This window comes from Bubalus bubalis, chromosome X, assembly GCF_019923935.1.
Source record: "Bubalus bubalis isolate 160015118507 breed Murrah chromosome X, NDDB_SH_1, whole genome shotgun sequence".
NCBI lineage: Eukaryota > Metazoa > Chordata > Mammalia > Artiodactyla > Bovidae > Bubalus > Bubalus bubalis.
In genome coordinates, this window is record NC_059181.1 from 10656134 (window position 1) to 10668528 (window position 12395).

Sequence of the window (12395 nt, forward strand, 5' to 3'; positions counted from 1 at the left end):
ATTAAAATGTAAAAATAAAACTAAAGGAGTCCTTACATAGGTATAACTGAATCTGCTGTACAGCAGAAATTAACACAACATTGTAAATCAACTATACTTCAATAAAATTAAATATATATATACAAGAAGATTAAGACAACTTTTTAAAAAATTGTTTTATTTTATTTATTGGACACACAGCATGTGGGATCTTAGTTCCTCAACCACGGATCGAACCCATGCTCCCTCCATTGGGAGCTCAGAGTCTTAACCACTGGACCACCAGGGAATCCCCCTAAGACAACTTTTATAATTAAAAAAAAAAGTAAAGAAGTCCTTTTGGTGGGGGGAGAAGAAATCTTTTATTCCTTTAAGTCAGGTGTAAACTATTCCAGGCTCATGCTTGGATGACCTGCAGTGATAGGAATAAAGTCTGTCAGCTCCACTGGTCTAAGAAGCAGAGGGCTCATCTGCCAAAAAAAAGGCTTTGGAGACATTTCAACAGCTTCTACATGTTTAAAACTAAAAATCAGCTTCCGTGGTCCTTTTTAAAAATCTTACATTGTGCACAAGCACAATTGTTGAGCACAACTTAAAATGAACCCAAAAGGATACCTGATTTGTGTCCAATAAGCAAATATAAACAACACGGTTGATTAGAGAAGGGGTTTTGCTGAGGACAACTTGGCACAGTATAAAAGCTTTGTTCAAAGAGGATTCTAAAAAAACAATAGCTAGAAAAGCTAAGAAGATGAAAAAGAAGTATTAAGAAGACTTCTCCCATGGCCAAATAGGGCTTATATTTTTTGGTGAAGTTCAGCAGCAGCTCAATTACATTTTGAAAAATACATTTCCTTTTCTCTTTTTTGTTATTATTATTTAAAACATATATATATATATTTTATAAGAGCAGAATCAAGGAATAAAATGCAAAAACATTCATATACATGACCATTTGGAACTTTTCCTGGGATTAAGAAAAAGCTATTCCTTCACCTATCAAAACCTAAAAGTGAGAAAAAAAATCAATAGAAAAGTTATAAAAAATGTTCAGGCTTGGTCGTTACTTTTGAGCCCAGGGACCAATTCTGGGAAGATCCTTTTTCTTTCCTGTTGCTTGAACAACAGCAAAAATCAGTGAACGTACCAGACCAGCACAGTCCAACAGAAATATAATGTGAGTTATGTACATAATTTTAAAGTTTTTAGTTGCCATATTTAAAAAAGCAAAATTAAACTGGAGAAATTAATTTTAACACTACATTTTATATAGCAGAGTATATCCAAAATATTATCATTTCAACATATCGCCAATTTTTTAAAAATTATTAGGTGCTTTACATTCTTTTTGTTTTTAATACTAAGTCTTTGAAGTCCAGTTATATTTTAAAGTCACAGCACACCTCAGTTTGAATGGTCTGCTTTCACATGTTCAACAACCCCATGTGGTGAGTGGCTACCATACTGGACAAGGTGGTACTCTGCAACAAACAATCAGTGTAAACCAAAGGAGTGAGGGCTTGTCCATCCCTCTGCTGGGCTTGAATAAAATCAGTCTTGGACTGATCTTTAAGATACTGATATTGTTAAATGGCACCTTCCAGTTGGCATTAATTTGTGCTTTTTCAAAAATTAAAACAATGCATGCACATGGTTAAAGAAACAAATCATACAGCAGAACTTACAATAAAAAGCAAGAGTTCCCTGCCCCACTCTTCCCTCTCCCAAGTTTGATTCCCCAAAACAAGTACTTTAACTTCTCTGTTGGGATTTCTTCTGGTGACCTCCATATCTCTAAACCAAAGTTCATCCAGCTCAGCTTTCTTGACTTAGCCATTTCAGACAACCTCTTAGACTTCCCAGGTGGGGCTGGTGGTAAAGAACCCGCCTGCCAATGCAGAAGACATAAAAGATGCAGGTTCGATCCCTGGGTTGGGAAGATCCCCCGCAGGAGGGCACGGCTACCCACTCCAGTATTCTTGCCTGGGAAATCCCATGGACACAGGAGCGTGGTGGGCTACGGTCCATAGGGTCGCAAATAGTCGGACATGACTGAAGAGACTTACCACAGCTAAAGGATGTAGGTGTACTTCCTGCTGTGACAGATGAGGATACAGCTCTCTGGTACCCCTATCCCCAGATCCCAATCTTAACTGGTAATTCTACTGGTTACTAACCTGAGATACTTTTGCTTCTTTTTTCAGCCAGCTAATAACAGTATCTATAGACCCTCACAGAGTTAAATGAGAGTGTGCTCTCCCTTTCTGCCCTCCAGCACTCCTTCTCACTTCCACCTCACAACACAGTTTTTTGTGTGTGTCAGTGCCATGCTGATAAGTGATCCAGCTGGGCTATGAACCCAAGCAGTCTGGCTCCAGACTCTTAACCACTAAGCCAAACACTGCTTGGGGGCCATGATAGAAATTTGAACTTGAGCAGCCTCTAAGAAACAAAAAATGTTCATTATTCTCCTCTCCTGCCTGGCAGTTAGATCAACTGACATTTAGATAAGGAGTACATGGATGTTATTCTCATTCTGCACATTGAGAGGAAGGGAAGCAGTGAACAAGTGGCAAGTAAAAATACTATGCTCTTTCTTTAAACAGCTAATACTCACTTCTCACCTCCAAATTACCTCTACAGTTGGACTTCCCTAACTCCATCTTTACTTTCAAAGCATTTGAGTAGAATGCATTCTGCAACTGTTTGGTCCCCACTTACAGACTGGTGCATGCCCACCCCAGGAATACTCATCCAGTTTAAGCCAATCTTGCCCACTGACTTGTGACCAAAAAAGCAAAGACCATCTATATCACTCCATGCTGTAATCCCACCTCCTAGCTGGGTGTCCAGCATACATGATACCATCTATTCATATTCCTTGAATGAAGGAAGATCAGCTGCTTAAAAACCCATAAGGAAGGGACTTCCCTGGCAGTCCAACCATTAAGGGTTAAGACTTCCTGCTTCCATGGCAGAGGGCGCAGGTCTGACCCATGGTGGGGGAACTAAGATCCCACATGTCCACAGGGTGCGGACAAAAAAATTAACAAATAAAATAAAAATCTCAGTAGTTCCATATTAAAAAAAGTTTTTTTTTTAACTCATAAGGATACAAACGTATAAAGAAATAAAGTTCCATGCTTGCCTCAATAACGCATATTTGGGGCTCTTCCTTATGACCATCCACAGGCACCATGGCTTGATTCATAACCCACTCCTGGACAGCATCAGTAATGTGAGGGACAACTGCAGAAAGAGGTAATAATTAGCACAAAAGTGTATTTCAGTGTCGCAGTTATGAGAAATGAATGTATTAGTGTCTGTTGACCTCCCAAATAACCTGAAAGCCACCTGGCAAATGAGACAAGCTCCAGTCCTAGTGTTACAATCCATGTCCCTGAAATTAATATTACTGACCCAACACAGATTTAGTCATTTAATGTTATGCCATCTCTCTTGAAATCCACCAACCCCAGAGAAACACAGAGCAGAAGTGCCATCTTTGAAGCAACTAGAAAACATCTAAAATGCCAACTAAAAACTGTGCAAGGAGGGCTGCTAAGGGTGCTGAATGCCGAATTCCTAGGGGAAGAAGGACGCAGAGTGGCCCAGCCCTGCAAACCCTGGGCAGCCCACCAGCCAGTGGGCAGGAGTCACTGAGAGGATGTAGAGGAGGCCTGCAGGCTGACCAGAGGCCCACAGCGGCTACTGTCAGCTGAAGAGACTAAAAGGTGGCATCTCCAGAAGCACGAAGCTCCGGGCTAAGTGCTGAGTAAGCCTGCAGCTGCTGGTCTCAGCCAAAGAAACAAAAAAAAGTGTTTTTGTTTCTAATTAAGTAACCTAATACAACGTAAGGAGGAGAAATGGTGGCCTCTGGGAAGCTGATGCGGAGAAGCGCCTGTCAAGTCAGTCACCTGCCCACCAGCCCTTGGGGCTCCCAGGCACCCCTCCCCCTCACTCGAGGCGGGAGGAAGTCGTCTCTGATTGGTGCGTTTGGAACGACCCATTGCAGCATGCCCAGCCCAACACCTTTCTGTGAGGACTGGGTAAGTCAGCTCTCCCTCCACGTGGGCAGCACAGGCACTCAGACTGCAGGTCCAGGTTTGGGACCTTGCCCTTTCCCTAATTTGGGGAGGTGACTGGTATGAGGCAGCAAACTCTCCCTCCCGCGGGTTTTCCCAATAGAGAAAAACTATTAGAAAGCACAGCTGCATCAATAGAGATCTAAGCCACACCATCCAGTGTCGGCAGTAACATAGCTGATCTTTTGAGCTCCATCTGTCCAATTTATCTACTTCTCACCTGCTTTTCAACCTGAAGGTGATTTAAACGGGGTGGGAAACTAGCATCTTTACCCTACCATGCAGTTCAGTTCAGTTCAGTCCAGTCGCTCAGTCATTTCCGACTCTGCGACCCCGAGGACTGCAGCAGGCCAGGCTTCCCTGTCCATCACCAACTCCTGGAACTTGCTCAAACTCATGTCCATCCACTCAGTGATGCCATCCAACCATCTCATCCTCTGTCACCCCCTTCTCTTCCTGTCTTCAATCTTCCCCAGGATCAGGGTCTTTTCCAATGAGTCAGTTTTTTGCATCAGGTGACCAAAGTATTGGAGTTTCAGCTTCAGCATCAGTCCTTCCAATGAATACTCAGGACTGATTTCCTTAAAGATTGACTGGTTGGATCTCTTTGCAGTCCAAGGAACTTTCAAGAATCTTTTCCAACACCACAGTTCAAAAGCATCAATTCTTTGGTGCTCAGCTTTCTTTATGGTCCAACTCTCACATCCATACATGACTACTGGAAAAACCATAGCTTTGACTAGATGGACTTTTGATGGCAAAGTAACGTCTCTGCTTTCTAATATGCTGTCTAGGTTGGTCATAGCTTTTCATCCAAGGAGCAAGCGTCTTTTAATTTCATGGCTGCAATCACCATCTGCAGTGATTTTGGAGCCCCCCCAAATAAAGTCTGTCACTGTTTCCCCATCTATTTGCCATGAAGTGATGGGACTGAATGCCATAATCAGTTTTCTGAATGTTGAGTTTTAAGTTAGCTTTTTCACTCTCTTTCACTTTCATCACAAGGCTCTTTAGTTCTTCTTCACTTTCTGCCATAAGCGTGGTGTCATCTGCATATCTGAGGTTATTGTTATTTCTCCTGGCAATCTTGATTCTAGCTTGTGCTTCATCCAGCCTGGCATTTCACATGATGTACTCTGCATGTAAGAAGCAGGGTGACCACATACAGCCTTGACATACTCCTTTCCCAATTTGGAACCAGTCTGTTGGTCCACGCCTGGTTCTAACTGTTGCTTCTTAACCTGCATATAGATTTCTCAGGAGGCAGGTAAGGTGGTCTGGTATTCCCATCTCTTGAAGAATTTTCCACAGTTTGCTGTGATCTACACAGTCAAAAGCTTTGATAAAGCAGAAGTAGATGTTTTTCTGGAACTCTTGCTTTTTTGATGATTCAGTGGATGTTGGCAATTTGCTCTCTGGTTCCTCTGCCTTTTCTAAATCCAGCTTGAACATCTGGAAGTTCACAGCTCACACACTGTTGAAGCCTGGCTTGAAGAATTTTGAGCATTACTTTGCTAGCCTGTTCCCTACCACATAGGAACTTATGAATACAAGGGGCAAGGGTTGCAGAGGACAAAAGAGAATAATCAGAATTGTTAGGTAGGAAGTTAGCCATGAGCAAGAGGGGTGGTCTAGCCGAAAAGGATGCAAGCTGATGTCTAAATACCAACCCAGACACACCCAGGAGAGCTCACAATATGCTACAGAAATAACCACAGTGGCTTCTCCAACTCCAGCATATGCGCCCTTGATGCACAGCTGTGTCCTCAAGTAACCGTAGCCAGCTTTAAGGGTTCATAAATATTCTATACATACATACATCTGATTATAACAGACTGAATTATGGGAAGGACATGTACAATACAGCCTGTTATTATGTAACCTGCAACTGTCAATCAGCCTTGTGTGTATGCCAATTTGCATTCCCTTTCCTGGTTGGTGGTGGGTACAAGCCCTATTTTGCATACGACAGAATCAAGAGAAGGAGACAGGGAGTATAAAAAGGGAAGCCAAGTGGGAGTTGTTACCACCCCTTTGCCGTTGGTCTGCTCCCATGTCTTGGGAGTGTCTGCTTAATAAAAGAACTATCTGTTTCCACTAGAATCAATCTGATATTTTGTAGAAGTAAACCAACCTGACAGAAACATGTGACCAATGGAAAAGGCTGGTGAAAAAAGTCATCATGTTGCCCTCCTGTTCAATCCCATATTCCTTCCTATTGCTATTCTTCAAAAAGAAGTAATCATCATCAATGCAAAGATTCAAGAAAAAAGTAGAAAAAGAACATATTAAGGACAAAAATTGACTCAGATCTACACCCAATCAGATATGTGATGAAGATTCCCTATGGATTTCATAAATAAAAGCTAAAGAGAGAAAGATTAAGAGGGCAGAAAAGGGGGCTAAAGGAAACAATGACATTAGTAACAAAGAAAAGACTGATGAAAATACAATCAGGAACATGGAGGATAAACTTGAAGTTTGCATGGTGACATGGTAATAGACACTGTAGTGATCATTTTGAAATGTACAGAAATACCAAATCACTATGCTGTATAACAGGAACTAACATAGTGTTGTAGGTTGTGAAGTTGCTCAGTCATGTCCAGCTCTTTGCGACACCATGGATTGTAGCCTCCCAGGCTCCTCTGTCCATGGGAATTTCCCAGGCAAGAATACTGGAGTGGGTTGCCATGCCCTCCTCCAGGGGATCGTTCCCAACCCAGGCATCAAACCCAGGTCTCCCACATTGCAGGTGGATTCTTTACCATCTGAGCCATCAGGGAATCCCCATAGGTTAGTTGTAGGTTAGTTATACTTAAAAAACAAACAGGGGAAAAAATATATCAGATTTGTGGTTATGGGTTGGGGGAATGGATGTGTGAGTGTGTGCTCAGTCATTTCGATTCTTTGCGACCCCATGGACTGTAGCCCACTAGGCTCATCTGTTCATGGGATTTTCCAGGCAAGAATACTGGAGTGGGTTGCCATTTCCTCCTCCAGGGAATCTTCCTGACCCAAGGATTAAACCGGCATCTCCCATGTCTCCTGAACTGCAGGCAGATTCTTTACCACTTGAGCCGATGAAAGCAGACAAAAGGTACAAAATTCCAGTAATAAGTACTAGGGATGTATTGTACAGCATGATAAATATATTAATTATGCTAAGTCGCTTCAGTCATGTCCGACTCTGTGCGACCCCAGAAACGGCAGCCCACCAGGCTCCCCCATCCCTGGGATTCTCCAGGCAAGAACACTGGAGTGGGTTGCCATTTCCTTCTCCAATATTAATTATATATATTAATAATTAACATGGTTCTAAGTTATATAAATTAAAAGAGTAAATCCTAAGAGCTTTCATCACAAGGGAAACAATTTTTGTCTATTTCTTTAATTTTGCATCTATATGAGATGACGGATATTTACTAAAGTTATTGTGGTCACCATTGTATGATGTCAAATCATTACGCTATACAGCCTAAACTTATACAGTGCTGTACGTCAATTATATCTCAATAAAATTGGAGGTGGGGAAAAAGAAGGAAAGAAAAGAACAGAGGGATTTGAGAAGGACTGAAGCTTGTAAAGCACAGGGACCTCCTCATCTTTAGGTCTATTTTAAGCAGAGAGTGCTCAGCCAACAGGGCCCTCTAGTGTTTGTGGAATATAATACCTTGTACTGTTTTCCCCAGGTAATCGCCACGCCTCTCTTTATTGATCACATGTTGATATATCTTCCCAGTAGTGATGTTGTTGTCTTTATAAAGATTAATATCCAAGAACCTTTCATAATTTCCAAGGTCTAAATCAACTTCTCCACCATCGTTTAAGACAAACACTTCACCTGGGATAAAAAGGCAATGTAAAAATTAAAAATTTGCTTCCAGTAGATTATTTTCCAAAGATGAACACAATATGTTAAAAAGCTGGTAAAAGACATTAATAAGCCATAGTCTATCACTATTTCCTTATTTTAATGGGAAAATTGAGTAATTCTAATCTACCCATGATAATGCATTAGAAAAATTCTAGTATTCTATAATGGTAGTTTTTAAATGCTTACTGAAATTCTGTCTTCAAGATTTAGCTTTTCCAAACTCATCATATACCATATGAGAAAGGGACTTTCAAACAGCAGTTTTAAAAACAAATAGCAACTGACTTCGAAGCATCAGTATCCTAGACTCTGAAATTGGCATAAGAAAATTTTCATTGACTCTCATCTTGGGTAAAGACACTATTAAACAGACAGTGGATGAAAAGCAGAGCCTCCATTACCCCACGGGGTGACTTGGTGAAACTGAGGCCAAAAAGAAAGTGAGCAATAAGCCACCACCTGCACAACAGCACCGTCGGGAAGGATATAGATGAAGACTTAATCACACTAGGGCACCTGTGGTGACTGCTGGTTATGCTTCTGGGTCTCCAGTGTTACTAAGGGCGTCAATTTGGAGGACAATGTCCTAATGTCACCTTGTCAGAAATGAACCTCTCCCTGCTTAATAAAATTCTATCATTTACTTCTATTGCTAGATGTTCACAGCATAAAAAAAAAGGAAGGTAGGCTAGCTTCTGAACCTAATCTGAAGCCTTTTATACTCTCATTTATGTATTCCTCATAAGGTACCAGTGGGATTGGAAAGATCTCTAATTTTAAAGACAAAACAACAAAATAATGAAACTCCCATATTTTGTATTTCCCAAATTCCATTTCTAGTTCAAATTCTACTTTCCAATATTTATCAGGAATCACCGATCTATGGGAAAGTCTTTGTACTTTCATCATTTTAACTTCTGACAAATAGGGGAAGATCTCTGAAATCTCTTAGTTAATTCAGGCCAAGTCCGGTTTGGTAATAACCCAGGTATACAGCAAAGGTCTTGAAATTTTAGATTCTTAAATTTTAAAAGTAGTATCTATTATGTTCCTAGGAGAAAAAGAAGGGCTTCCCAAGTGGCACTAGTGGTGAAGAACCCGACTGCCAATGCAGGAGACATAAAAGACGCAGGTTCGATCCCTGGGTCGGGAAGATCCCCTGGAGGAGGAAACAGCAACCTACTCCGGTATTCCTGCCTGGAGAATCCCATGGACAGAGGAGCCTGGAGGGTTACAGTTCATAGGGTCACGAAAAGGCAGACATGACTGAAGCAACTTAGTATGCACACAGAAGAAAAAGAAAAGCTGTAGATCATGTCTTCAAAAAGCTTTTTTTTTAATTTAATGGAATTATAATAAAAATTCCAACGGGTTTTTTTTTAACGTGACAGTGAAACTTAAATTAATTTGGAAGAAAAACATGTGTGATTACCAAAATAAAACACACAAAAATGTAAATAAAAATAAAAACCCTTATAAAATAACAATGAGTACAGGAAGATTGAAATATATATGTATATATATTTATATATTTCAATATATACAAATATGAAATAAGATAGCACAAACAAATTCTACACAAAACCAAACTACACCCAAAAGGTCCCTATTACATAAAGGAATTTAATATATCACCAAAAAAAAAGATATCATTACAAATCAAAGTAGGTAAAATACACAGAAATAAACTTCAAGAAATGTATAGGACCAATAAGAAGAAAAGTTCAAAATTTTACTTCAGAGACATAAAAGCAGGTATGAACAGAATGAAAGCCACTTATAAAGTTCCTGAATAGGCCAGTCAATAATTTCAGTGTTTAATTCTTCCCCAAATTAATTCATAAATTTAAAGGGCAAGTTTGATAAAAGGTCTCTGAAGTTAGTCTTAAAGACAACTAACATTTTGAGGTTAAAAAAAAAGGAGAAAAGGCATAATGGGGAAAGTTCTGACCTACTTGATAATAAAAAGCTATAGCTATTAAAATGGTGTGTGTGTGTATGTGTGTGTGTGCATGCTCAGTTGTGTCCAACTCTTTGCAACTTCATGGACAGTAGCCCACCAGGCTCCTCTGTCCATGGAATTTCCCAGGCAAGAATACTGGAGTGGGTTGCCATTTCCTACTCCAGATAATATGGTGGTTAGGGATAAACAAAGAGATCTGAACAGAACAGAATAATAAGAGAGAAATTTAGTGTATATTAAAAGGTGGTATTTCAAATCAATGGAGAAAGGATGAAATCTTTGATAACTGTGATTAGGAATAGTTACTAACCTCATCTTCATCTTTCATCAAATTAAATTCCAGATGTATTAACAATATTAAAGTAAAAGCAAATGGTGGTGATCATTTTGAAATCTATGAGTGTTGCGTGCTAAGGTGCTTCAGTTGTGTCCAACTCTGTGTGACTCCATGGACTATAGCCTGCCAGGCTCTTCTGTCCATGGGATTCTCCAGGCAAGAGTACTGGGATGGGTTGCCATTTCCTCCTACAGGGGATCTTCTTAACCCAGGGATCGAACCCGCGTCTCTTATGTCTCCTGCATTGGCAGGCAGGTTCTTTACCACTAGTGCCACCTAGAAAGCCCTTGAAATGTATAAAAACATCAAATCACTATGTTGTGCACCAGGAACATAGTGTTATAAGTCAATTATACTTCAAAAGCAAACTCATAGAAAAAGAGATCAGATTTGTAGTTCCCAGAAGCAGGGGTAGGACTGTGTGGAATTGGATGAAGGCAATCAAAAGGTACAAACTTCCAGTTATAATATAAATAAGTATTAGAGATATAAATGTAAAACATGATAAATATAATTAACACCACTCTACGTTCTATATGAGAGTTTTTAGAGCATAAATCCTAAGAGTTTTCATCACAAGGGAAACAATTTTTCACTATTTCTTTAAGCTTGCATCTGTATGAGATCATGGATATTCACTAAACTTATTGTGATAATCATTTCATGATATATATAAATCAAATAATTATGCTATATACCTTAAGCGTATATAGGTATAAGTGCTGTATGTCAATAAAACTGGAAGAAAAAAAATAAAGTAAAAGCAAATGAAACTCTAAAAATGCCAGAAGAAAACACAGATATTTAAATATTTCTGGGTCAGTGAAGCTAACAGGCGACATCAAAGGCAGAAACCATAAAGGAAACAGTGGATACATTTAGTTACATAAACAGTAAAATGAAATTTATCAGCAGCAAACAGAGGTAATATTAAGACAAACTGAAAACAGGGTAGAAATATATTCATGTGGTAAGTATATGTTAATATACTCTGCACAAAGTATTCTTGAAAATCGTTTTTAAAGATCCAAAGGAAAATTGTCATAACACATGGCGTTAGTCAATTTTGCTGCCTACCAAACAACCTTAACATCTCAGCAACTTATAAAACATCTACTGATTTCTCCCTCATGTGACATAGGGGATGTGGGTCAGTTGTGAGTCTACCCCATGTCTTCTTATTCCAGGACTTGGGTTGAAGGAGAAATCTCTCTATGGGGCAGGCAGCTTGAACAGCAGAGGGCAGAAACACAAGATGGACTGAGTGAAATTATGCCATCGCCTATGCTTCAACAAAACATATGTCATATTCACTAAAACCCTACAGAGCAAAACAAATCACATGGCCAAATAAGGTGACCAACCTCTCTGGTTTGCCCAGGAGTAAAAGTATTCCCAGGATTCAAGACTTTCAATTTCAAAAACAGGAAAGTTCCAAACAAACCAGGAAGAGTTCATTACCCTATGCGGCCAAAGGTCAAAGTTAGTGGGGCGTGGAAGTTTACTCACAGAAGGAAGTCAATAAATATATGATTTACCATAGACTCGAATAAGCCATTTCACCAACAAAATGAAAATCAAAGAAATCTAAATTAACATAATGAGATACTCTTTTTTGGTTTTTCATTTACTCTCAGGTTAGTAAAGTTTAAAAAGAATAGTATTCAGCAAAGGTATAAAGCAAACTAAAAAACCTGAAAAACATATCTACCCACCAAATCAGAAATTCTGTATCTAGACATTTATGTTAAAAAAATTGTTTAAGTTTCTTGTCACAGTGTTGCTTATAATATCAATAAATTGGAAAGGATTTCCTATTATTGTGCAGATTCTGTGCAACCTTTAGAAGTATAGAATCTATTAAAATGTCTTCAGGATTAACAGGTACACACTACTGTATATAAAATAAGCAACAAAGATCTACTGTATAGCACAGGAAACTATATTCAATATCTTGTAATAACCTATACTGGAAAAGATTCTGAAAAAGTGTGTGTGTATATATATATAAACAAAGGGAATAGCAACCCACTCCAGTATTCTTGCCTGGGAAATCCCATGGATAGAGGAGCCTGGTACACTATAGTCCATGGGGTCAAAACAGTCAGACATGATTTAGTGACTAAACCACCAAGCCACCACCATAATGTGTAA

The 12395-nt window shown here is 39.4% G+C and overlaps 1 protein-coding gene across 10 annotated transcripts in view; it reads right to left on the bottom strand.

Moving 5' to 3' along the window:
- Positions 1 to 12395, bottom strand: part of CTPS2 (CTP synthase 2) — a 110603-nt gene that overhangs the window by 90770 nt on the left and 7438 nt on the right. For 8 of the 10 annotated variants that reach the window (XM_044937579.2, XM_044937578.2, XM_044937575.2 and 5 more), the window contains 2 exons: positions 7738 to 7908; positions 3128 to 3228 (listed from right to left, as the gene is read on the bottom strand). In XM_044937579.2, the coding sequence (XP_044793514.1) occupies positions 3128 to 3228; positions 7738 to 7908 (272 nt within the window). The remainder of the gene's footprint in view (positions 1 to 3127; positions 3229 to 7737; positions 7909 to 12395) is intronic. The other 2 variants (XM_044937580.2, XM_044937584.2) reach the window with 1 other exon arrangement.